The sequence below is a fragment of the Halichoerus grypus genome, chromosome X (genome assembly GCF_964656455.1).
Source record: "Halichoerus grypus chromosome X, mHalGry1.hap1.1, whole genome shotgun sequence".
Taxonomy (NCBI): Eukaryota; Metazoa; Chordata; class Mammalia; order Carnivora; family Phocidae; genus Halichoerus; species Halichoerus grypus.
The window spans coordinates 401,421-425,301 of record NC_135727.1 but is presented as its reverse complement, the minus strand read 5'-3'; the positions used below and the strand labels follow the sequence as shown (position 1 = coordinate 425,301).

The window sequence follows — 23,881 nt, the reverse complement described above, 5'->3', positions numbered from 1 at the left end:
CAGGTCAGGAGATTTGCATAAATCTGGGCTACAAATGTTGTGGTTGTCATGCCTTTGGGTATTCTAGCTTTTGGTCAGTGAGCAAAATTTAATAATGGTTTTTGATTTCAATAGTGTTTTCATGTTAAAATACTATCTCAAATATCTCCTGCCCCCCAAATCTAGTATTCTTTACCTGTTGGCCTATTTATTTTTCCATGGGAAGTATAATAAGAACAGAAATTGTACTAATAAAGAGCTATAAAATAGCAAGACTAAGATGTGGTCAATATAAGGATTTTAGGGATTTTCATTAAGCTAATAATTTGAAGGCTAATAATTGGTAAATATATTATACTGGCAAATGGTTCTTTGGTACTCACCTGATCAAATAGAGCTCTTTATTCCATGGGTAGATATTTAAGACTGGCCCAACCCCAATCATGTGGTTGTGACATTCTCCAACATTTTCAATATATTCATGCTTCAATGGCACTTTGGTGAGGAGTTCAAATTCCTCAGGTGCCTTTTGAAGTACCTGTTCTGCTGCATAGAATCCATCTACCAGCAGTGTCCTGCCACCTGTTCCTTCATGCTTAAGACAGTGAAACACTTGAATGCTAAAGAGGGAAAAAATTAAATTCTTCTGTTCAGTGGCAAAAAGAGAACATATCAAAATTTTAGAAAATTATATATGAAATAATTATTGACTCTACTTGTATCATTTTCATTTCCAAATTAACTGTTTTTCCTTATAGCCGGTTATACTTTTTTGTGCTTTGAAATATTAATGCCACTACAGGTTTCTTCTAAACATGTTCAATATGAATTAAAACCTATATGTGCCAGACCCTGGGAATACAGGCATGAATAAGATATAGTCTCTGTTTTAAAAAAGCCCATAGTCTAGTAGGAAAACATGAAGGAAATAAATACCAATAAAATATGATAGGCACTATAATAAAGTTGTATACAAGATATAGAGGGGCCATAAAGAAAGGACATTATTTACAAAGTATATTTAAGGAAGAAAGCAAGAAGCTCCTGTCAGCATAGCACAGAGAATCACGAAAGGATTTTTTTTTTTATTTTTTTAAAGATTTTATTTATTTATATGACAGAGAGAGAGACAGTGAGAGAGGGAACACAAGCAGGGGGAGTGGGAGAGGGAGAAGCAGGCTTCCCGCTGAGCAAGGAGCCTGATGCGGGGCTCGATCCCAGGACCCTGGGATCATGACCTGAGCCGAAGGCAGACGCTTAACAACTGGGCCACCCAGGTGCCCACGAAAGGATTTTAAACTGGGAAACTCTGTGGTCACATTAACATTTTTAAGACTTGATTATGATGATAGTATGGGAGATGGACTGGTGGGAAGCAAGATGACAAAAAATGTAGCAAACAACATGCTAACTGAAATAGAAAAAAACACTGAGGGCTTGAGCTTAGAGAAGGGTGTTAGAGAAAAAGACACACCAAAGAGATACTATAGGAGTAGAACTGACAAGATTTGATAACTGATTTAAATGTAGTAGAGAAAGAACAAGCAAAAATCTAGAATGACTTCAGGTTTTTCACTTGGGCAACCTGTCATTTGCTAAGAGGGAGAATGCAGAGAGAAGTGTAATTGATCATAATGAGGGGTGTGAGGGGTTGAGGAAGAAGTTCAGTTTAGGGGCCACGTTGAAGTAGTTGAGTCCATATGTGGCTGAAAATGTTAACAGGGAAAGAAAAGGGGACTTAATGGGCTGGAAAACTATACCAGAAATTTCAAATTAACAAGGGGAAAATAAAATTAATAGTAATTTAGAAAAAAAATAAAAGTAAATAACAAAGTAAAGTAAGTAAAAAATATGAATGCAGATAGAAGGAATAAAATCAAGGAGAACCTAACATAAATACAATTAAAATGAGAAACATCAGTTCTGGACTGTTGAGCTTTCTGTGAAACTTCTAGGTCAAGACGGTTTAGTAGCTAGTTGAAGATATTTAACCCAGAAGACAGGTGGATTTTGTAGTTTGTAGGTGATAGCTAAACCCAAAAGCATGGAAAAAGTCATTTGGAGAGATCATTTCAAGTAAGAAAAGAAGGACAAAGAGAAAACCTTGAGGAACAACAATATCTAGGACATGGACAGAGGAAAATAAGCCAGCACAGGATGCTGAAGAAAAGTGGTCAGAGATGTAGGAGGAAAACTAAAAAAGGAAGGATATTTAAGAAGAGGTAGTGGTTAACAGCATGCCCCAGGGGTCAAGTAAGATGAAAACTGAAAGGTACACACTAAGCATGGCAATAAGTTAGTTGCTGGTGACTTTGGAGAGAGTAATTTTATCTTTGTTATTTTATTTATTTATTATTTATTTGAGAGTGAGCACATGGTGGGAGAGGGGCAGAGGGAGAGGGTGAGAGAGAATCTCAAGCAGACTCCCCGCTGAGTACGGAGCCCACGCGGGGCTTGATCTCAGGATTCTGAGATCATGACCTGAACCAAAATCAAGAGTTGGACACTTGACCCACCGAGCCACCCAGGTGACCTTAAAGAGAGTAATTTTAATTGGGAGGTGTTGGATAAACTAGCCGACTATGGATTTGAGGAATGAATGGGAAGTGAAAATGAAAAGACACTGAATGTAGATGATTCTTTTAATAAGTTTAGCTGTGAAGGGGAGGAATAAGGCAGGGCTTGTAACTAGAGGGAGACAGAGTCCAAAGAAGATACGAGAAGCTGATAGGAAGGAGTCCATAGGTATGGAAAGGGTGAAGATTTAGGAGAGAGAAATCTCCAAGGAGGCTGGAGAAGATGAGATCCAGAGCAAAAGTAGCTTTTGAAAGGACAAGGCATATAACAATGTTGATGATGATGATGACAATGGCTAAAGTGATGATAATAATAACAACTAGTATTTCTTGAGCACTTAATATGTGTCAGGCAGTATGCCAAGTGCTTTAAATACATCATGTAATATAATCCCTAAGCAATACTAATGAATAGGTTTTATTACTAGCCCCATTTTACAGATGAAGAAACTGAGGCATAGAGAAGTTAAGTTACTTGTCCAAGAACACAAAGCTAATATATGTTACAGCTGGGATGCAGATCCAGATCTGTTAATGACATGGCCTGAACTCTTAACCACTCTTACTATACTGCTAATGTACTTACTTGGTCCATGTCATTGATTAGAAAGGTTTAAATTAATGGCAGAGACAACTAACTGCTTATCTTTGGTAGTGGTCAAAGAGAAAAGAGTTACTCAATATTTGAATGTCAACCTCTGTCCAGATGCTTCCCATCCCATTTCCTCTTTCTTCCTTCTGCACCCCCTAGAATGAGGATGCAGGGCTGTTGGGATCTTCATATATTGATAACATTGACAAGGATATCTAAAAGCTGCTTTATTCTTCCTCCCCTGAACCAAATATTCTTAAGTTCCAAACCCTTAAAGAAAATCAATGTAACCACAATTAATTGCATATTTTCACCATCTCATATTGTCTTTAAAAATCCATATATACACTCACTTTACTAATATCTTTATGCCTCAGCTCATCATCTAAATGCAGAAGCAAGATAAATAAAATAACAACTACAGAGGTACCTCTAATAAGTGGCAAATGGTAGATAAGTATGGTATTTATCCATCGTGTCACATAATTATCATTTCACTTTTGTGGTGAGAACATTTAAGTTCTACTCTCTGTTAGCTACAGTGGTAATAATATATAACCATTGTACAACTTAAATTTATACAATGTTATATGCCAATTATATATTAATAAAGCTGGGGGAAAAAGGTATATCTTTGGCTCAGCAGCTTCTGATTCCATGTGAAAAAAGGTTTTTTTTACTAACTCCTCCTCTCCAACTTCTTACAAATTGGATTCAAATTCCTGTTAATACCAACCCAAAGCAGCTGTGTTTAGAAGATAGACCCGTTTGCAATATAGCTAAATATAAGAAAACTGTACAATTCCAAATTTAACAGTTAGACTTTTCTGGTAAGTTGTTGGTAATTACTTTGACAAAAGAGTAAACTAAACAAAATTAAGATCCATTTATATAGTAAGGTGTATTTTCAATCATTTCAAAAAAATTTATTCTTGTAAGTCCAAATAAGACTGAACTAGGGTATTTCAAAATGATCATGTTTCTAAGAGAAGAAAAAGAAATAGTCACACACAGGAGCAGCAGATAGGATCTTGGTTCAAATAGAATGGAAAAAGATTAAGAAATTATTCATTAAGGAGGGCATGTGATGTGACGAGTACTGGATGTTATACGCAACTGATAAAGTATTGAATACCACATCTGAAACTAATGATGTACTATATGCTGGCTAATTGAATTTAAAAAAATAAAGAAATTACTCAAGACCATCACATGTAAAGACCCTAATATGGAAAATTCTAATCCACTTACCCACAGGGTTCTTGAAAATAGGTAGTATCAGTGTGCCGATCCAAAGCCAGCTTGGTGTATGCAGTGTCACCCCTGGAGAAGTCTGAAGTAAAATACCACATCCTCCCATAGATGGTTTCTCTGTCAAATCAAATGAAGGAAGACTTAATTATTTGAAAGTTTGATTCTTGTCTTTCACAACTTTAATAACTTCTTTAATTATTCACAAGTAACAATAGATTTTTTTGGCTCCAGATTTCCATCTATAAGGAGTAGATGACAGCTGAACATACTACCAGTCTTAACAATTCTGTCACTGATTAACATTCTAGGAAGTTGGGGGGAAAACTGTGAAAGTAGAGTTGACTCTTGAACAACATAGGTTTGAACTGAATGGATCCACTCGTACATGGATTTTTTTTTCAATAAATACATTATTGTAAATATATTTTCTCTTCCTTATGATTTTCCTAATAACATTTTCTTTTCTCTAGCTTACTTTATTGTAAGAATACAGTATATAATACATACAACATATAGAATATGTGCTAATTGACTATATTATTGATAAAGCTTCTAGTCAACAGTAGGTTATTACTAATTAAGTTCTGGGGAGTCAAAAGTTATACATGAATCTTCAAGTGTCTGGGGGAAGGAGAGGTCAGTTCCCCTAACCCCCACATTGTTCAAAGGTCAACCATATAATGTGGTCTGAAAGCTTAGGGAATTATCCCCCTCTGTTTATGTGCCTACTTTTAATAGCTTTCACATTCACGGTTTTTTCCTGTGCTCACCTTCCTTGCACAGAAAAAGATGTCTTTATGCAGATGCTTTTAGAAGTGATTAATGTAGATCCTCACCCATCTTTTGGACATGGAGGAATAAGAAAAAGAGAAAAGGATAGTTTATGTTAGCAAGTATTTAATGAGATGCTGTATCACTGTTTTTTATTTTATTTTTATTTTATAGTTATTTTCCTGGTGGCTCAGATCTGACCAAAGATCACTTTAATTCTTTAGCTTTCAGAGTCCATCTTATTTTTTGAACCCTCAAAGTCCAAACAGGAAATGGTCTTCCTCATGAACTATATAATCTCTAAAGCCCTCTCAATTGATTGTTTACCAGCACAGCTTCCTTTACTTGAAAATTCTCAAAATGTGTTTGAAACTGAACAGTTCAAAAATGTTGATTATGCTGTACCAGGATAGGGCAAATGACCCAGCATTCTATTTGCTACACAATGAGCTAGATCTGGCTCTTATTAAGTAAAAGGAAAGTACTACTTATAACAAAGTATGTTTACACCACATTTATTACTATAGAAGATCAATCTATATACTACCTAGAAACACAGACTAGAAGTGGAAACAACATTGTATTTAGGATCAGGAAACCTGAGCTATCTGAATCCCAGTTCTTTTTTTTTTTTTTAACTTAAAAAAAGATTTATTTATTTATTTTAGAGAGAGAGAGACGGAGGGTGGAGGGGGAGAGGAGAGAGAATCTGAAGCAGACTCCGTGCCCAGTGCAGAGCCTGACATGGGGCTCAATCTCACGACTCTGAGATCATGACCTGAGCTGAAACCAAGAGTTAAATGCTTAACTGACTGAGCCACCCAGACACCACCCCTTTTTTCTTACTGAACCTTTTATTAGTGAACATCTTCTGTTAGCGCTGTTATACATACCACACCATTTTTAAAATTATTTATTTATTTATTTATTTATTTGAGAGAGAGAGAGACAGCATGAGCAGGGGTAGGGGCAGAGGGAGAAGCAGACTCCCCGTTGAGCAGGAAGCACGCCATGGGGCTTGATCCCAGGACCCTGAGATCATGACCTGAGCCAAAAACAAGAGTCAGATGCTTAACTGACTGCACCACTCAGGTACCCCTACACCACACTATTTGTTAAAAATTTTTTAATTATTTATTTAAATTCCAGTTAGATAATATACACTGTAATATTAGTTTCAGGTGTACAATACAGTGATTCAACACTTCCATATGACACCCACTGCTCATCACCACAAGTGCACTCCTTAATCCCCATCACCTATTTCACCCATCCCCCCCATCCACCTCCCCTCTGGTAACCATCAGTGCGTTCTCTATAATTATGAGTCTGTTTCTTGGTTTGTCTCTCTTTTTTCCCCTTTGCTCATTTATTTTGTTTCTTAAATTCCACATAGGAGTGAAATCATATGGTACTTCTCGTTCTCTGACTGACTTATTTTACTTAGTATTATACTCTCTAGCTTCATCCATGTCATTGCAAATGGCAAGATTTCATTCTTTTTTATAGCTGAGTAATATGCCATTGTGTATATATACATCTTTTTATTCATTCATCAATGGACATTTGGGCTCTTTCCATAATTTGGCTACTGTTGATAATGCTGCTATAAATACTGGGATGCATGTATTCCTTTGAATTAGTACTTTTGTATTCTATGTATAAGTACTTAGTAGTGCAAATTGCTGGGTCATAGGGTAGTTCTATTTTAACTTTTTGAGGAACCTCCCTACTGTTTTCCACAGTGGCTGCACCAGTTTGCATTCCCACCAACAGTGTAAGAGGGTTCCCCTTTCTCCCCATCCTCACCAACACCTGTTGTTTCCTGTGTTGTTGCTTTTAGCCATTCTGACTGCTGTGAGGGGATATCTCATTGCAGTTTTGATTTGTATTTCCCTGATGCTGAGTGATGCTGAGCATCTTTTCATGTGTTTGTTAGCCATCTGTATGTCTTCTTTGGAAAAATGTCTACTCAGGTCTTCTGCCCATTTTTAATTGGATTATTTGTTTTTTGGGTGTTGAGTTTGACAATTCTTTGTAGATTTTGGATACTAACCCTCTATCAGAGATGTCATTTGCAAATATCTTTTCCCATTCTGAAGGCTGCGTTTGGTTTTGTTGACTGTTTCCTTCCTGTGCAGAAGCTTTTTATCTTGATGAAATCCTAATAGTTCATTTTTGCTTTTGTTTCCCTTGCCTCTGGCGATGTGTCTAGTAAGAAGTTGCTATGGCCAATGTCAAAGCGGTTACTGCCTGTGTTGTCTCTAGGATTTTAATGGTTTCTTGTCTCACATTTAGGCCTTTCATCCATTTTGAATTTATTTTTGTGTATGGTGTAAGAAAGTGATCTAGGGGGCGCCTGGGTGGCTCAGTCGTTAAGCATCTGCCTTCGGCTCAGGTCATGATCCCAGGGTCCTGGGATCGAGCCCCGCATCGGGCTCCCTGCTCGGCGGGAAGCCTGCTTCTCTCTCTTCCACTTACCCTGCTTGTGTTCTCTCTCTGGCTGTGTCTCCCTGTCAAATAAATAAATAAAATCTTTAAAAAAAAAAAAAAAGAAAGTGATCGTTTCATTCTTTTGCTTGTGGCTGTCCAGTTTTCTCAACACCATTTGTTGAATAGACCTCTCTTCTCCATCGGATATTCTTTTCTGCTTTGTCAAAGATTAGTTGACAGTTGACAGAGTTGTGGGTTCATTTCTGGGTTTCCTATTTTGTTCCATTGATCTCTGTGTCTATTTTGTGCCAGTACCATACTGTGTTGATCACTACAGCTTTGTAATATAACCTGAAGTCCAGAATTGTGATGCTTCCAGCTTTGCTTTTCTTTCTCAAGAATGCTTTGGCTATTCAGGGTCTTCCATGGTTCCATACAAATTTTGTGAAAAAATGCAGGTGGTATTTTGATAGGGATTGCATTACATGTGTAGACTGCTTTAGGTTAATATAGACATTTTAACAATGTTTTCCAATCCATGAGCCTGGACTATTTTTCCATTTCTTTGTGTCATCTTCAATTTCTTTCATCAGTGTTTTATAGTTTTCAGAATACAGATCTTTTACCTCTTTGGTTAGGTTTATTCTTAAGTATCTTATTGTTTTTGGTACAATTATAAATGGAATTGATTCCTTGATTTCTCTTTCTGCTGCTTCATTATTAGTGTATAGAAATGCAACAGATTTCTGTATGTTGCTTTTGTATCCTGCAATTTTACTAATTCGTGTATCAGTTCTAGCGATTTTTTGGTGGAATCTTTTGGGTTTTCTATATAGCACATCATGTCATCTACAAATAGTGAAAGTATGACTTCTTCCTTCCTGATTTGGATGCCTTTTATTTCTTTTTGTTGTCTGACTGCTGTGTCTAGGACTTCCAGTATTATGTTAAATAACAGTGGTCAGAGTGGACATTCCCGTCTTGTTCCTGACCGTAGAGGAAAAGCTCTCAGTTTTGCTCCATTGAGGATATTTGCTGTGGGTTTTTGTATATGGGCTTTATTATGATGAGGTATGTTCCCTCTCTCCCTACTTTGTTGACGGTTTTTATCAAGAATGGATGCTGTACTTTGTCAAATGCTTTTTCTACATCTACTGAGAGGATCATACGGTCCTTATCCTTTCTTTTATTAATGTGGTATATCACATTGATTGATTTGTGAATATTGAACCACCCTTGCAACCCAGGAATAAATGCCACTTGATTGTGGTGAATGATTCTTTTAATGTACTGTTGGATTCAGTTTGCTAGTATTTTACTGAGAATTTTTGCATCCATGTTTATCAGGGATATTGGCCTGTAATTGTTTTTAGTGGAGTCTCTCTGGTTTTAGTGGAGTCTGTTGAAGGTAATGCTGGTCTCATAGAATGAGTTTGGAAGTTTCCCTTCCATTTCTATTTTTTGGAATAGTTTGAGAAGAATAGGTATTAACTCTTCTTTAAATGTTTGGTAGAATTCCCCTGGGAAGCCACCTGGCCCTGGACTTTTGTTTGTTTGGAGATTTTGATTACTGATCCAATTTCTTTGCTGGTTATCAGTCTGTTCAAATTTTCTATTTCTTCCTGTTTCAGTTTTGGTAGTTTATACGTTTCTAGGAATTTATCCATTTCTTCCAGGTTGTCCAATTTGTTGGCATATAATTTTTCATAATATTCTCTTATAATTGTTTGGATATCTGTGGTGTTGGTTGTGATTTCTCCTCTCTCATTTGTGATTTTATTTATTTGGGTCCTTTCTCTTTTCTTTTTGTTAAGTCTGGCTAGGGGTTTATCAATTGTATTAATTTTTCAAAGAAGCAGATCCTGTTTTCATTGATCTCTTCTATTGTTTTAGTTTCTATATCCTTTATTTCTGTTCTAATCTTTATTATTTCCCTTATTCTGCTGCTTGTTAGGCTTCATTTGTTTCTCTTTTTCTAACTCTTTTAGGTGTAAGGTTAGGTTGTCTATTTGAGATTTTTCTTGCTTGTTAAGGTAGGCCTGTATTGCTGTATACTTCCCTCTTATGACCACTTTTTGTTATATCTGAATGGTTTTGGACTACCGTGTTTTCATTTTCATTTGTTTCCAGGTATTTTTTTTATTTCTTCTTTGATTTCCTGGTTGACCCATTCATTGTTTAGTAGCATGTTGTTTAACCTACATGTATTTGTGGTCTTTCCAAATTTTTTCTTGTGGTTGACTTCCAGTTTCTTAGTGTTGCGGTCAGAAAACATGCATGGTATGATCTCAATCTTTTTGTATTTGTTGAGGCCTGATTTCTGACCTAGTATGTGATCTATTCTGGAGAATGTCCCAGGTGCATGTGAAAAGAATATGTATTCTGCTGCTTTAGGATGGAATGTTCCTAATATATGTTAAGTACATCTGGTCCACTGTGTCATTCAAAGCCATGGTTTCCTTGTTCATTTTCTGTTTAGATGATCTGGTCATTGCTGTAAGTGGGTGTTAAAGTCCCCTACTATTATTGTATTATTATCAATGAGTTCATTCATATTTGTTATTGTTTTATATATTTGGGTGCTCCCAAATTAGGGGCATCAATATTTACAATTGTTAGATCTTCTTGTTGGATAGTCCCCTTTATTAAGATATAGCACCCTTCTTCATCTCTTGTTACAGTCTGGTTTAAAATGTAGTTTGTGTGATATAGGTACCTCTACTCCACCTTTCTTTTCATGTCTGTTAGCATGATAAATGGTTCTCCATCCCCTCACTTTCAATCTGCAGGTGTCTTCAGGTTTAAAATGAGTCTTGTAGGCAGCATATAGATGGGTCTTGTTTTTTTTTAAATCCATTCTGACACCCTATGTCTTGATTGGAGCGTTTATTTAGTCCATTTACATCCAAGGTAATTATCAATAGATATGTATTTATTGCTATTTTATTACTTGTTTTGTCATTGTTTCAGGAGATTTTCTCTGATCCTATCCTGTCTTTGTCACTTTTGGTTTCTCCTTTCCACTGAGAGAGTCTCCTCTGATATTTCTTGCAGGGCTGGTTTAGTGGCCACTAACTCTTTTAGTTTTTGTTTGTCTGGGAAACTATCTCTCCTATTCTGAATGATAGCCTTGCTGGATAGAGTATTCTTGGTTGCTGATTTTTCCCATTCAGCACATTGAATACGTCATGCCACACTCTTGTGGCTTGCCAAGTTTCTGTGGAGAGATCTTTAGCTAACCTAATGGGTCTTCCTTTGTAAGTTAAGGACTTCTTTTGTTTTGCTGCTTTTAGGATTTTTTCTTTATCACTACATTTTCCAAATTTAACTACATTATGCCTTGGTGTTGGGCTGCTTTTGTTGATTTTGATGTGAGTTTTCTGTGTCTCCTGGATCTGGATGTCTGTTTCCTTCCCCAGATTAGGGAAAATTTCAGCTACTATTTCCTCTTCTGCTCCCTTTTTTCTCTCTTTTGGGACTCCTATGATACAAATATTATTACATTTGATGGAATCACTGAGTTCCCTAAGGCTATTCTCCTGTTCCATAATTCTTCTTTCTCTCTTTTGTTCAGCTCCATTATTTTCCATTATTTTGTGGTCTTTTAAAAGTTTTTTTAGAGGGGGGAGAGAGAGAGAGAGACTGAGAGAGAGAGAGAGAGAGAGAGATGGGGGAGAGGGAGAGAGAGAATCCTAAGCAGGTTCCACTCCCAGCAAGGAGCCTGATGCAGGGCTCAATCTCATGACCCTGAGATCATGACCTGAGCTGAAAACAAGAGTTGGATGTTTAACCACTGGAGCCATCCAGGTGCCCCATTAGTTTGTCTTCTATATCATTATTCACTCCTCTGCTTCTTTCATCCTTGTGGTCATTACATCCAGTTTTGAATCTCAGTTACTGCATTTTTCATTTCTCACTGGTTGTTTTTTTAACTCTTTTATCTCTGTGGTAAGGGCCTCCCTGAAGTCTTCCATTTTTTTCTCAAGCCCAGCAAGTATCCTTATGATTTTTGTTTTAAATTCTCCATCAGGCATGTTATTTATACCTATTTCACTTGGATCTCTGGCTGTAACCTTTTCTTGTTTTTTTTTTTTTTTTTCCTTTGGGATGAATTCCTCTGTCTTGACATTTTGTCTAGGTCTTTGTCTTCTCTGTGTTAGGAAAGCTTGTTATGTTTCCTGCTTGAGAGTAATGGCCTTATGAAGAAGAAGTCATATAATGTCCAGGGCTGGGTGCATTAGGGAATGTCTCTGGTTTGTGCTGCATGCACTCTGCTACTGTGTTTTGGCTGCTCTATCCCTCAGGTCAGTCCTCTGCAGAGTTTCTCCTTGTCTGTAGCTGGCAGTGTTTGGACCCTGGCCAGAATGTGGTGAGTTTAACTAGGTATGCTCTGGTCTGCTTGTTAAATGAGACCTGATACCACTTCCACTAGAACTGAAGCCTTGCAGAACTCTATGGTCGGTAGATGTGGTGCCTGCAGGGGTTTCTGCTGGTCTTCTGGAGTAGGGTCCTGCTGCACAGGTCCTTAGGCATGCTTGCAGGAAAAAAGCAATACCAGCAGAGAATGGGGGTTGGGGGGGTGGGACTTGGGGTAAGCAGATCAGGCAGCCAGTTTGGGCACTGTGCTGTTTATTGAAGTTGGTTTATGCTGTGGGACAGGGGTGGGAAATGGCACCAGCCAGCTCCTTTGTCCCTGGAGAGAGGAATTCGTGCTTGCTGCTCTCAGGGAAGCACTCCTAGAAAAGTGAATAATTTCCCCTCATGTGTTCTAGGCACTTTTCAGATTGGTGTTTTTACAGTGTCTCTGGGTTGCTTGCCTGCCTGGAGCAGCACAGTGCCCTTTGAGCTCTATACCAGCCAAGCCTGCTGACTTTTAAAACTCTAATCTTTAGGGACCTGGTGTGGTGGGGATCTGAGCTGGTCTTTTGGGGGGATGGTCTCACCACACTGGGACTGATGCAGGTTTGACCCAGAAGGGCAGTCATGGCAGAGGCACAGGGGCATGGAATTTGGAGCAAAGCAGGTTAAACAGCCAGTGTCTGGGTTAGCCACCTTCAGCAGGTGTCTTTGGACCTATGCTGAGGGGTGGGGGAGGGAAATGGTGCCTATGGGCTCTTTTGTCCCCAGAGAAGCAAAGCCACCTCTCCCAGATGTACGCTAAGAAGAGTGAACAGTCTCTCCCTGTGTGCCTTAGGCAATCCTCAGATTGCACTGTCTGCCCTGGGGTTGTTTGCCTTCCTTCTCTCCAGGAGTAGTGCCCTCAGGTCTCTAGCCCAGCCAAGACTGTGGACCTCTAAAACCAGTCTTTGAGCCCAGCTGGTTGCAAAAACTCATGAAAATTGGCCCCTCTTGTTTTCCCAGCCAATGGCTTTGGGGAACTGTTCTCCTTGTGCTTATCCCCGTGCACTCCACTCCCTCTTGCTTTTCTCTGCAACCAGGGCTCCCTCCCCTCCACAGCACTCGCCATCTGTTTCTCCCCCAAACCATGTCTCTTTACTTCCAACCTTCCTCGATGTGGCCTCTTCTCTCCCTCTACTTGTGCAGTTTGTTCTATCAGTCCTCAGGTCAATTTCTTGGGTATTCAGAATTAACACCCAGTTAATTAGCTGTGTTTGAGGGATGAGGCAAGCTTAGGGTCCTCCTACTACACCACCATCTTAGGTCCCCCACTGAATCCCAGTTCTACTTCTTACTAGCAGAGTAATGCTGGGCAAGCCACTTACTTATTATATGTGTCTCAAGTGGCTCATCAGCAGAACAGGGGATAAAATATACACCCATCAGGATTTCTATAATGACCAAAAGAAAATAATGGGCATGAATATCTTGGTTAAATGCTATATAGTGTAAGGCAATATTATTAACAACTAGTGTCTGAATCAAGCCTTAGGAATCATAATAGGTCAAAACTGGATGATCTTTAGACACCATCTTATTCAATCCTCTTATTGATCAGATGGGAAAATTGAGGCCAGGGGGTGCAGGTGGAGGGTACAGGTATGTATGTAATGGAGTTGTCTATGTTCACACAATTGCTTGAGGGTAGAACTTAGACTACTTCCTGGTTCTGTTTACTCAAAGTCAGTGCTATTTCTAGTGTATAATGATACCTGTTACTTTGAGGACCACTAGGCTCAAAAAATATACCAATGACTTTGAAGTCATCATCATATTTAACATGTAAGTGTCTTTAGAGATTAGAAATCTGGGCCTCAAATAAAGCACTACAAATGGGAATCCCCTTATTCAGGACACAAAATATTCTGGATCAAAAACAGTGTGACCATACCCAGTTAAATTATTTTACTGGTGTTGACGCTCTGCAAATTAATTACCATAGATATTAGAAACTAATAAATTACCTGATCAAGCTGATCCTTTCTGCCAACTTCTCTGTGTGTTCTTGAGTGGGAGGGACATTTTCTACGAATGCAATTCCATACAGCAGAAAGTTCTGCAGAAAGTTCTTCAATCCCTCATTGGTTTCTAAGAAGCTTTGGAAATCTACAGATGGAACTTGGGCTCGCTGATAGATTTCAGCATTCCATAAGATTCTAGGTTGGATGACCTTTTGTTTCTGCCCTTCATAGCTGTTTCTCACCAGCCAATCCAAATCATATTTAGTCACATGACCATCTGGCCCTTTAAAGGGAAAAATAAAAGGTATTAAAATAATAGTTATAATTATTGCCAATAATTTACTGGTTAAGAATGTTATTTTTAGCAACCAATTACCCAGTGCTATATTGTTTATGAAATGAAATTAAAATGAGTGCCTAGGATATTCCTGAAACAGAAATATTTGCAGGTTGAGTAGTATGAACTAATAAATGAACGAATGAACAAATAAATCTCACCAACTAGAAGGGACTAAATGAATTGGGGCAGTTTGACCTAAATGACATCAATATAACATGATAAAGTGATTTCATAAATGACTGCCCACAGTGCCAAAAAAAAAAAAACAAAAGGCAAAAAAAAAAAATCCTCCCTCCAAAATGCTTTAGGAAATCTTCAGGATAAGCAAAGAATATAGCAAGGGGAGTGAAAAGCTTTGCTGGCATCTTATCTCTTCTTTCACTTCTTTTTATTTCTCTGTCTCTGTTTTGGCTTCCTACTCCTTGACAATAAAAGTACCATAAGGAATTTGTAAAGCATAAAAAAGTGTGAGGAAATTTTTTAATTATTTTTTTATTATGTTCAGTTAGCCACTGTATAGTATATCATTAGTTTTTGATGTAGTGTTCAATGATTCATTAGTTGCATATAACACCCAGTGCTCCTCACAACACGTCCCCTCCTTAGTAAGATTTATTTATTTATTTTAGAAAGAGAAAGAGAGAGTGCACAAGTGGGGGGAGGGGCCAAGCGTGGAGCCTGACATGGGGCTTGATCTCACCACCATGAGATCATGACCTGAGTCAAAATCAAGAGTCCAATGCTTAACCAAATGAGCCACCTAGGCACCCCAGTATGAGGAAATTTTTAAAAATCACTTATATTTACCATTCTACCAGACAGATGAAACCCTTATTAATAGCTTGGCATCATTCCTTCCACTTTTTTCCATGCATTCTTTTACTTTATATAATATATATATATATATACATATATATATATATGTATATATATATATATATATATATGTTTGTACCCTGCCTTTGTCACTTAATATTTTAAGAGTCATTATATCATTAAAAAGTTAAATCTTCACTTATGATTGTTTGTTTTGTTTCTTAAATTCACAGACTCTTAACTATAGAGAACACACTGATGGTTATCAGAAGGGAGGTGAGTGGGGGATGGGTGAAAGAAGGGATGGGTATTAAGGAGGGCACTTGTGATGAGCACCAGGTGTTGTATGCAAGTGTTAAATCACTAAATTCTGTACCAGAATCTAATATTACACTATGTTAACCAACTGGAATTTAAATTAAAACTTAAAAAAATTAAATCTTCATAAAAATTAATTCTTATAATTTGCAGAATATGGACTACCAAGATTTATCTAACCAGTCTGTTCTGGGGCATGTAGTCTTACTTTTTTAAAATTTCCTTATTATTTAATAGTGATCATCCTTGTCTATATTTCTTTTCTTTTTTTCAAAGATTTATTTATTTATTTTAGAGAGAGAGAGCATGCAAGTGGGGGGAGGGACAGAGGGAGAGAAAGAATCTCGAGCAGATTCTGTGGTCAGCACAGAGCCCCATGTAGGGCTTGATCTCACAATCCTGAGATCACAACATGAGCTGAAATCAAGAGTCGGATGCTTAATGGACTGAGCTACCCAGGTGCCCCTCTTTTCTTTTTTTTTTCTTTAAGATTTATTTTTTAGGAGAGAGAGCCCAGCAGGGAGGGGCAGAGGGAGAGGGAGAAAGCATCCAAAGCAGACTCTGCACTTAGTGTGAAGCCAGGCGTGGGGCTCGATCTCACAACCCTGATATCATGACCTGAGCCAAAACCAAAAGCCAGATGCTCAACTGACCAAGCCATCCAGGTGCCCCACTTGCCTATATTTCTGGTAATTTTCTTAAAATAGAAACACAGAAGATGGGATTGTTAAATCCAAAGATATAAACTTTTAAGAGTCTTGATGCATTTAACTAAATTACTTTTTTAGAAAGTCTACCAATTTTCATTCTCTCCAACAATATATGTGTGCCAATCAAAACTGAGTATTCTTATTTTTTAAATATATTTTTTCCAATTTGGTAAGTAAAACTTCTCTTATTGTAATAATTTTAATTTATTCACTTACTAATAAGCTAATAACATTTGTTAGACATTTATATTTGTTAGACATGTTTTTCATTTTTATTATTTTGTTTCAAGTTTTTATTTAAATTCCAGTTAGTTAACATATAGTGTAATATTAGGTTCAGGTGGAGGATTTAGTGATTCATCACTCACATATCACACCCAGTGCTCATCACAAGTGCCCTCCTTAATCCCCATCACCTATTTAATCCATCTCCCCACCACTTCCACTCCAGCAATCCTCAGTTTGTACTCTATAGTTAAGAGTCTGTTTTATAGTTTGTCTCTCTCTCTGTTTTCCCCCTTCCCCTATGTTCATATGTTTTGTTTCTTAAATTCCACATATGAGTGAAATCATGTAATTATCTTTCTCTGACAGACTTATTTCACTTAGCATGATATACTTTAGCTCTATTCATGTTGTTGCAAAGGGCAAGATTTCATTCTTTTTGATGGCTGAGTAATATTCCATTGTGTATATATACCACATCTTCTTTATCCATTCATCTATCCATGGACATTTGGCTCTTTCCGTAGTTTGGCTATTATTGATAATGCTGCTATAAACATTGGGGTGCACGTGCCCCTTCAGATCACTATGGTTGTATCCTTTGGGTAAATACCTAGTAGTGCAATTGCTGGGCCGTAGGATACTTCTATTTTTAACTTTTTGAGGAACCTCCATACTGTTTTCCAGAGTGGCTGCACCAGTTTGCATTTCCACCAACAGTGTAGGAGGGTTCCCCTTTCTCCGCATCCTTGCCAACATCTGTTGTTTTCTGTGTTGTTGATTTTAGCCATTCTGACAGGTGTGAGGTGATATCTCACTGTAGTTTTGATTTGGATTTCCCTAATAATCAGGGACGTTGAGCATTTTTCACGTGTCTATTAGCCATTGTATAGACATATGTTTTTTAAATGCAAGGATTACCAAACTATGGCCCATGGGCCAAATCTGCCTGGCAGTTGTCTTTGTGACACCTACTTTAGAACACATGATACCCACTTGGTTACTTATTGTCTATGTCTGCTTTCACCCTACTACTGAAGAACTGAATAGTTGAACAGTTGTGACAGGGACTGTACAGCCAGCAAAACCTGAAAATCTTTACTACCTGGCCCTCTACAGAATATTTGCTGACTCATGCTTTAATGATCTGCCTGTTCACTACTTTTTCACATTTTTTCTACTGAAATACTAGTGCTTTTTTTTTAACAAACTGGCAATAACACCTTATATATTAATGGCTTTTAGTCTTTGTCATACATTTTTCAAATATTTTGCCAAGTCAGTTATTTTTTAATAAACTTTTCTATGGCATGTGTTTTTTTACTGTAGAGAAATCAGTAGTCAAATGTATTGATTGTAAATATTTTTTCCTCCAATGCTTTTTTAACTTTTATTCTGAAATAATTATACATTCACAAGAAATTGCAAAGAAATGCATTTATTCCGTAAATAAACCCAGTCGTTGCAGGATACAAAATTAATATACAGAAATCTGTTGTGTATCTATACACTAATAACGAAGTAGCAGAAAGAAAAATGAAGAAAACAATGCATTTATAACTGAACCAAAAAGAATGAAATACCTAGGAATAAATTTAACCAAGGAGATTAAAGACCTAGACCCTGAAAATTATAAGACATTCATGAAAGAAATTGAAGACAACACAAAAAAATGGAAAGAAATCCAATACTCATGGATTAGAAGAATTAATATTGTTAAAATGTTCATACTACCCAAACCAATCTACAGATTCAATGCAATCTCTATCAAAATACCAACAGCATTTTTCACAGATCTAGAGCAAATAATCCTAAAATTTGTATGAAACCACAAAAGACCCTGAATAGCCACCACAATCCTGAGAAAGAAGAGCAAAGCTGGAGGTATCACCATCCCAGATTTCAAGAGATACTACAGTGTTGTAGTAATGAAAATGATGTGGTACTGGCACAAAAACAGATACTAGATCAATGGAACAGAATCGAGAACCCAGAAATGGACCCTCGACTCTATGGTCAACTAATCTTTGATAAAGCAGGAAAGACTATCCAATGGGAAAAAGTCTCTTCAACAAATGGTGTTGGGAAAACTGGACAGATACATGCAAAAGAATGAAACTGGGCTACTTTCTTATACCCTACACAAATAAACTCAGAATGGATGAAAGACCTAAATGTGAGACCTGAAACCATAAAAATCCTAGAAGAGAACAGAGGCAGTAACTTCTTTGACATCAGCTGTAGCAACTTCTTTCTAGATATGTCTCCTGAGGCAAGGGAAACAAAAGTAAAAATAAACTATTGGGAGTACATCAAAATAAAAAGCTTCTGCACAACAAAGGAAACCATCAATAAAACAAAAAGGCAACCCAGTGAATAGAAGAAGATATCTGCAAATGATATATATAATAAAGGGTTAATATCCAAAATATATTAATAACTTGCACAACTCAGCATGGAAAAAAACCAAATAATCTGATTAAAAATGGGCGGAGAACCCAAATAAACATTTTTCCCCAAAGAAGACATCCAGATGGCCAACAGACATATGAAAAGATGCTCAACATCAGTCATTATCAGGGAAATGCAAATCAAAACCACAATGAGGTATCACCTTACATGTGAGAATGGCTAGTATCAGAAAGACAAGAAATAACAAGTTGCTGAGGATGTGGAGAAAAGGGATCACTTATGTACTGTGGGTGGGAATGTTAATTTGTGCAGCCACTGTGGAAAACAGTATGAAGGTTCCTCAAAAAATAAAAATAGAAATACCATACAATCCAATAATTCCACTATTGGGTATTTACCCAAAGAAAACACTAATTTGAAAAGATATATGCACCCCTATGTTTGCTGCAGCTTTACAATAGCCAAGATATGGAAGCAACCCAAGTGACCATAGATAGATGAATGGATAAAGAAGATGTGGTATGTACACACAATGGAATATTACTCAGCCATAAAAAAGAATGAGATCTTGCCATGTGCTACAACATGGATGGGCCTAGAAGGTATCTGTTAAGTGAAATAAATCAGACAGAAAAACATATACCACATGATTTCACTTATATGTGGAATCTAAAAAACAAAACAAATGAACAAACAAAAAACCAGAATCTTAAATAAGAGAGCAAACTGGTGGCTTCTGGGGGGGGGGGAAGAGGGACATAATAGGTGAAGAGGATTAAGAGGTACAAGTTTCCAGTTATAAAATTAAGTCACAGAGATGAAAGGTATCATATAGGGAATATATAGTCAGTAACATTGTAATAACATTGTATGGTCATAGACGGTGACTACACTTATCATTGTGAGCACTGAGTAATGTATAGAATCGTCAAATCAATGTTATACACCTGAAACTAATAAAATACTGTATGTTAATTATACCTCAATAAAAAAAAACAGAATCCCCTATTTTGGAATGGGGCAAACCAGTTTTTGCAAAATAATTGTTCTTTAGAATAGCACCCCAACCAAGACCAAGTCTCTTGTGTACTCACAAGTGAAAAAGAGTGTGGTCTCATCCAGACGAATGGTCTTTGGCTTGATGCATAAATCCACACTGGCAGTATCCAGGCTGCGCTGGTGAGTCTTAGAGTTGTAGCAAGATGCTGAGCGGCAGTGGTCTCGAAGCCAGACATAATCAAAGCGCATCACGGTGTTAGCATATTGCAGTTCTAGGGAAAAGCATTCTTTTATATTATTTATTATATTATTTTACATTATTTATTTTATAAAAATAAATATTTATTTAGGAAAATTTAAAAACTATCAGTAGTCAGAAAACTTCCTTCAAAAAGTCTTCTACCAAGAAATAAGCAAGAGCACTAAGGGGAACACTAGCCCCCTACCAAATACAAAACATACTGTAGAACTTTACGATTAAAACAATATGATGCTGGGATAGGAATAGCAGATAAAACCACAAAAGAATATAAAATGTCCAAAAATATACCTAAATGTGTATAGAAATTTGGTATCTAATAAACTGACAGCTATAATCACTGGGGAAAATATGAATTTTAAAATAAATGGTGTTGGGACAACTAGATAGCCATTTGGAAAAAAGATAAAATTGGGTCAATACCTCATATTGCCACCAGGTCTCCAAGAAAAACTCAAAACAGATCAGAGTTCTAAATTTGGAAAATGAAGCCACTGAAATATTTTATTTATTTTTTAAAATATGTTGATGATTCTATTTTTTTATTTTTTTTTAAATTTTTTATTATGTTCAGTTAGCCACCATGTAGTACATTCTTAGTTTTTGATGTAGTGTTCAATAATTCATTAGTTGCATGTAACACCAAGTGCTCATCACAACACATACCCTCCTTAATACCCATCACGGGGCTAACCCATCCCCCCCAACCCCTTCCCCTCCGAAACCCTCAGTTTGCCAGAGTCCAGAGTCTCTCATGGTTTGTCTCCCCCTTTGATTCCCCCCCCTTCAGTTTTCCCTCCCTTCCCCTGTGGTGCTCCATGCTATTCCTTATGTTCCACATATGAGTGAAACCAGTATTTTATTTTATTTATTTTAATTTTTAAAAAATTTTAAAATTTTATTATGTTATGTTAGTCACCATACGATACATCATTAATTTTTGATGTCGTGATCCACAATCCACTGTTTTCATATTAACACCCAGTGCTCCATGCAGTACGTGCCCTCCTTAATATTTTAAAAGGAAACACAGGTAGATAGAGGATATAAAGGAGGTACTTGTACTGTTCTTGCAACTTCTATTAGTTTGAAGTTATACCAAAATAAAAAGTTAACAAAAAAATCAAAGACTTTCCTATATACCAGGTTATTCATTTAGAAAAAGTAAATAAAAATGAGATCAAATTTATAAGAGGAACAAAAGCTATAATGTGTCTGGGAATAAACAAAAATGTGGAAGACTACTATGGAGAAATCTATAAAACTAATCTTGAAGGGCGTGAAGGAAATGTGAATGGAGAAATGTGCTCAAACATGGGCAGATTCAATAATGAAAAGATACAAATTCTCCCACAAATTAATACATGAAATTCCATGTACTTTCAATCCAAATTCCCATGGAAATTTTCATGTACTGGACAGGCTAATTCTAAAATTCCTATTCAGAATTAATAAACTTATAATTTTGAAAAAAAGAGGAAGAAAGGCATGGGGGGAACTGTGTTACCAAACATAAAAAAAAACCATATTATATATAAAGCTACAGCCATTTAAAAAGTAAGATGAACAGATCAAGGGAACAGAATGGAGTTCCAAAACAGCCCCAAGTATACATGGAAATATGTGTATGTTAAAGGTGGCATTTTATAACAGTAAAGACAGATTACTCAATTACTAGTTTTGGAACAATGAATATTTGGAAAATTTGACTCTGGATTCGTATCATCCAAAACAGTAAATTACTGATAGATTAAAATATAAAAAATAAAAACAGACACATAGATCAATGAGATCAATGGAACAGAATAGAAAACCCAGAAATGGACCCGCATCTGTATGGTCAATTACTCTTCAACAAAGCAGGAAAGAATATCCAATGAAAAAAGACAGTCTCTTCAACAAATGGTGTTGGGAAAACTGGACAAAAACATGCAGAAGAATAAAACTGGACCACTTTCCTACACCATACACAAAAATAAACTCAAAATGGATGAAAGACCTAAATGTGAGACCTGAAACCATAAAAATCCTAGAAGAAAGCACAGGCAGTAAACTCTCTGACATCGGCCATAGCAACTTTTTCCCAGATATGTCTCCTGAGGCAAGAGAAATAAAAGCAAAAATAAATTATTGGGACTAATCAAAATAAAAAAGTTTCTGCACAGTGAAGGGAACAAGTAACAAAACTAAGAGGCAACCTACAGAATGGGAGGAGAGATTTGCAAATGATATAGCCTATAAAGGGTTAATATCCAAAATATATAAAGATCTTATATAACTCAACACCCAAAAAACAAATAATCCAGTTAAGAAATGGACAGAAGACATGAATAGACATTTCTCCAAAGAAGACATACAGATGGCTAACAAACACATGAAAAGATGCTCAGCATCACTCAGCATCAGGGAAATACAAATCAAAACAATGAGATATCACCTCACACCTGTCAGAATAGCTAAAATTAACAACACAGAAAACATCAGATGTTGGTGAGGATGCGGAAAAAGGGGAACCTCTTGCACTGTTGATGGGAATGCAAACTGGTGCAGCCACTCTGGAAAACAGTATGGAGTGTCCTCAAAATTTACAAATAGAACTACCCTATGATCCAGCAATTGCACTACTAGGTATTTACCCCAAGAATACAAAAAGACTAACTCGAAGGAATACATGCTGAGGCCAACATAGGCATGTGAGCCCTCTGTGGCCGGAATTGTTTGTGTGCTGTGGCGCACGCAGGGTAAGGTCGGGAACGCCCAGGCCTGAGAGGGGGAAAAGTCTCCCTCGCCTTGTTGTGTGCCTATGCCTCAGGCATCCGGTCAGCTGAGAAATGGCTCATGATGTTTTGAGTAATCTTGGGCACATTGTTCCTTGTGACGCCCACCGAGGAGAGTGGCTTCGTGTGCGGGGATGTGATGATCAGATAACATCCTGCTTCAAATGTATATGCGGGGTGTTGTCTGATCTCAGCATTCCTGCATAGGGTTTGATTTTATGTAGTTTCGGGGAATGGGTCATAAGGTACCTTTGCATAAGAACTGATCAGAGAATGAGATTTACTTAAGATATGTAATTATTCCGGTGCAACCGAATTTGATTTTGTCCTCTCTTGCGTAAAGAAGTATCGGGATATCTTAATGCTTACATTGTTAATCAGTAACAATATATTTTGATTGTAAAGAGCATAAAAGATGTCAAGAAATAAACGGCAGTATGCAGTTGCAAGTGCTGCCTTTGCTCTGCATCCCCTGTGTCCCGGTGATTTCGCGACCCTTACCCAGGGACCCCAACGCACTAGACGTTGACAATTGGCGCCCGAACAGGGACCCTGAAGGACGTTCAGGAAGGGTGAGTAATTTAATACAATACAGGGTCATGGGACAAGAAACCTCTACTCCTTATGTTCGAATGCTGAAGCATTCACTTGCTGTCTATGGCATTACTGTCGCTTCTACTGATATTGAGATGTGTTTGAAAGTGGTTCGAGACTGGAATCCTTGGTTTCCCGAGGAGGGCTCCCTGGAGGTGGATAATTGGCGGCGGGTCCGCCATAATGTAGAAAAGGCCATGAGGCAGGGGGAAAAGATTCCTGTACGATTTTGGTCCATCTGGTCGATTATATTTACAGTGTTAAGAGCAATGGAGGATGATCGCACGGTTGAGAATTTTCAGAAGGAAGTGGCTCCTTCGATACAGGACCTTCCCCTTGATACAGATGAGAAAAAGGCAATAGAAAAGGATGCCTTTAAGCTTGCACTGCCTCGCGAACCTAATGAGTGCGATAGCGATGAATCGAAACTGAAAGTAACGTCGGATCCCGAGACCGAGCACTTATGG

The 23,881-nt window shown here is 37.4% G+C and overlaps 1 protein-coding gene across 2 annotated transcripts in view; it reads right to left on the bottom strand.

The window, feature by feature from the left end:
* TMLHE (trimethyllysine hydroxylase, epsilon) overlaps nt 1-23,881 on the bottom strand; it is a 140,498-nt gene that overhangs the window by 71,362 nt on the left and 45,255 nt on the right. The window contains exons 3-6 of one of the 2 annotated variants that reach the window (XM_078065253.1): nt 19,880-20,056; nt 13,968-14,247; nt 4,399-4,518; nt 363-599 (exon numbers count right to left, since the gene is read on the bottom strand). In XM_078065253.1, the coding sequence (XP_077921379.1) occupies nt 363-599; nt 4,399-4,518; nt 13,968-14,247; nt 19,880-20,056 (814 nt within the window). The remainder of the gene's footprint in view (nt 1-362; nt 600-4,398; nt 4,519-13,967; nt 14,248-19,879; nt 20,057-23,881) is intronic. The other variant, XM_078065254.1, reaches the window with a different exon arrangement.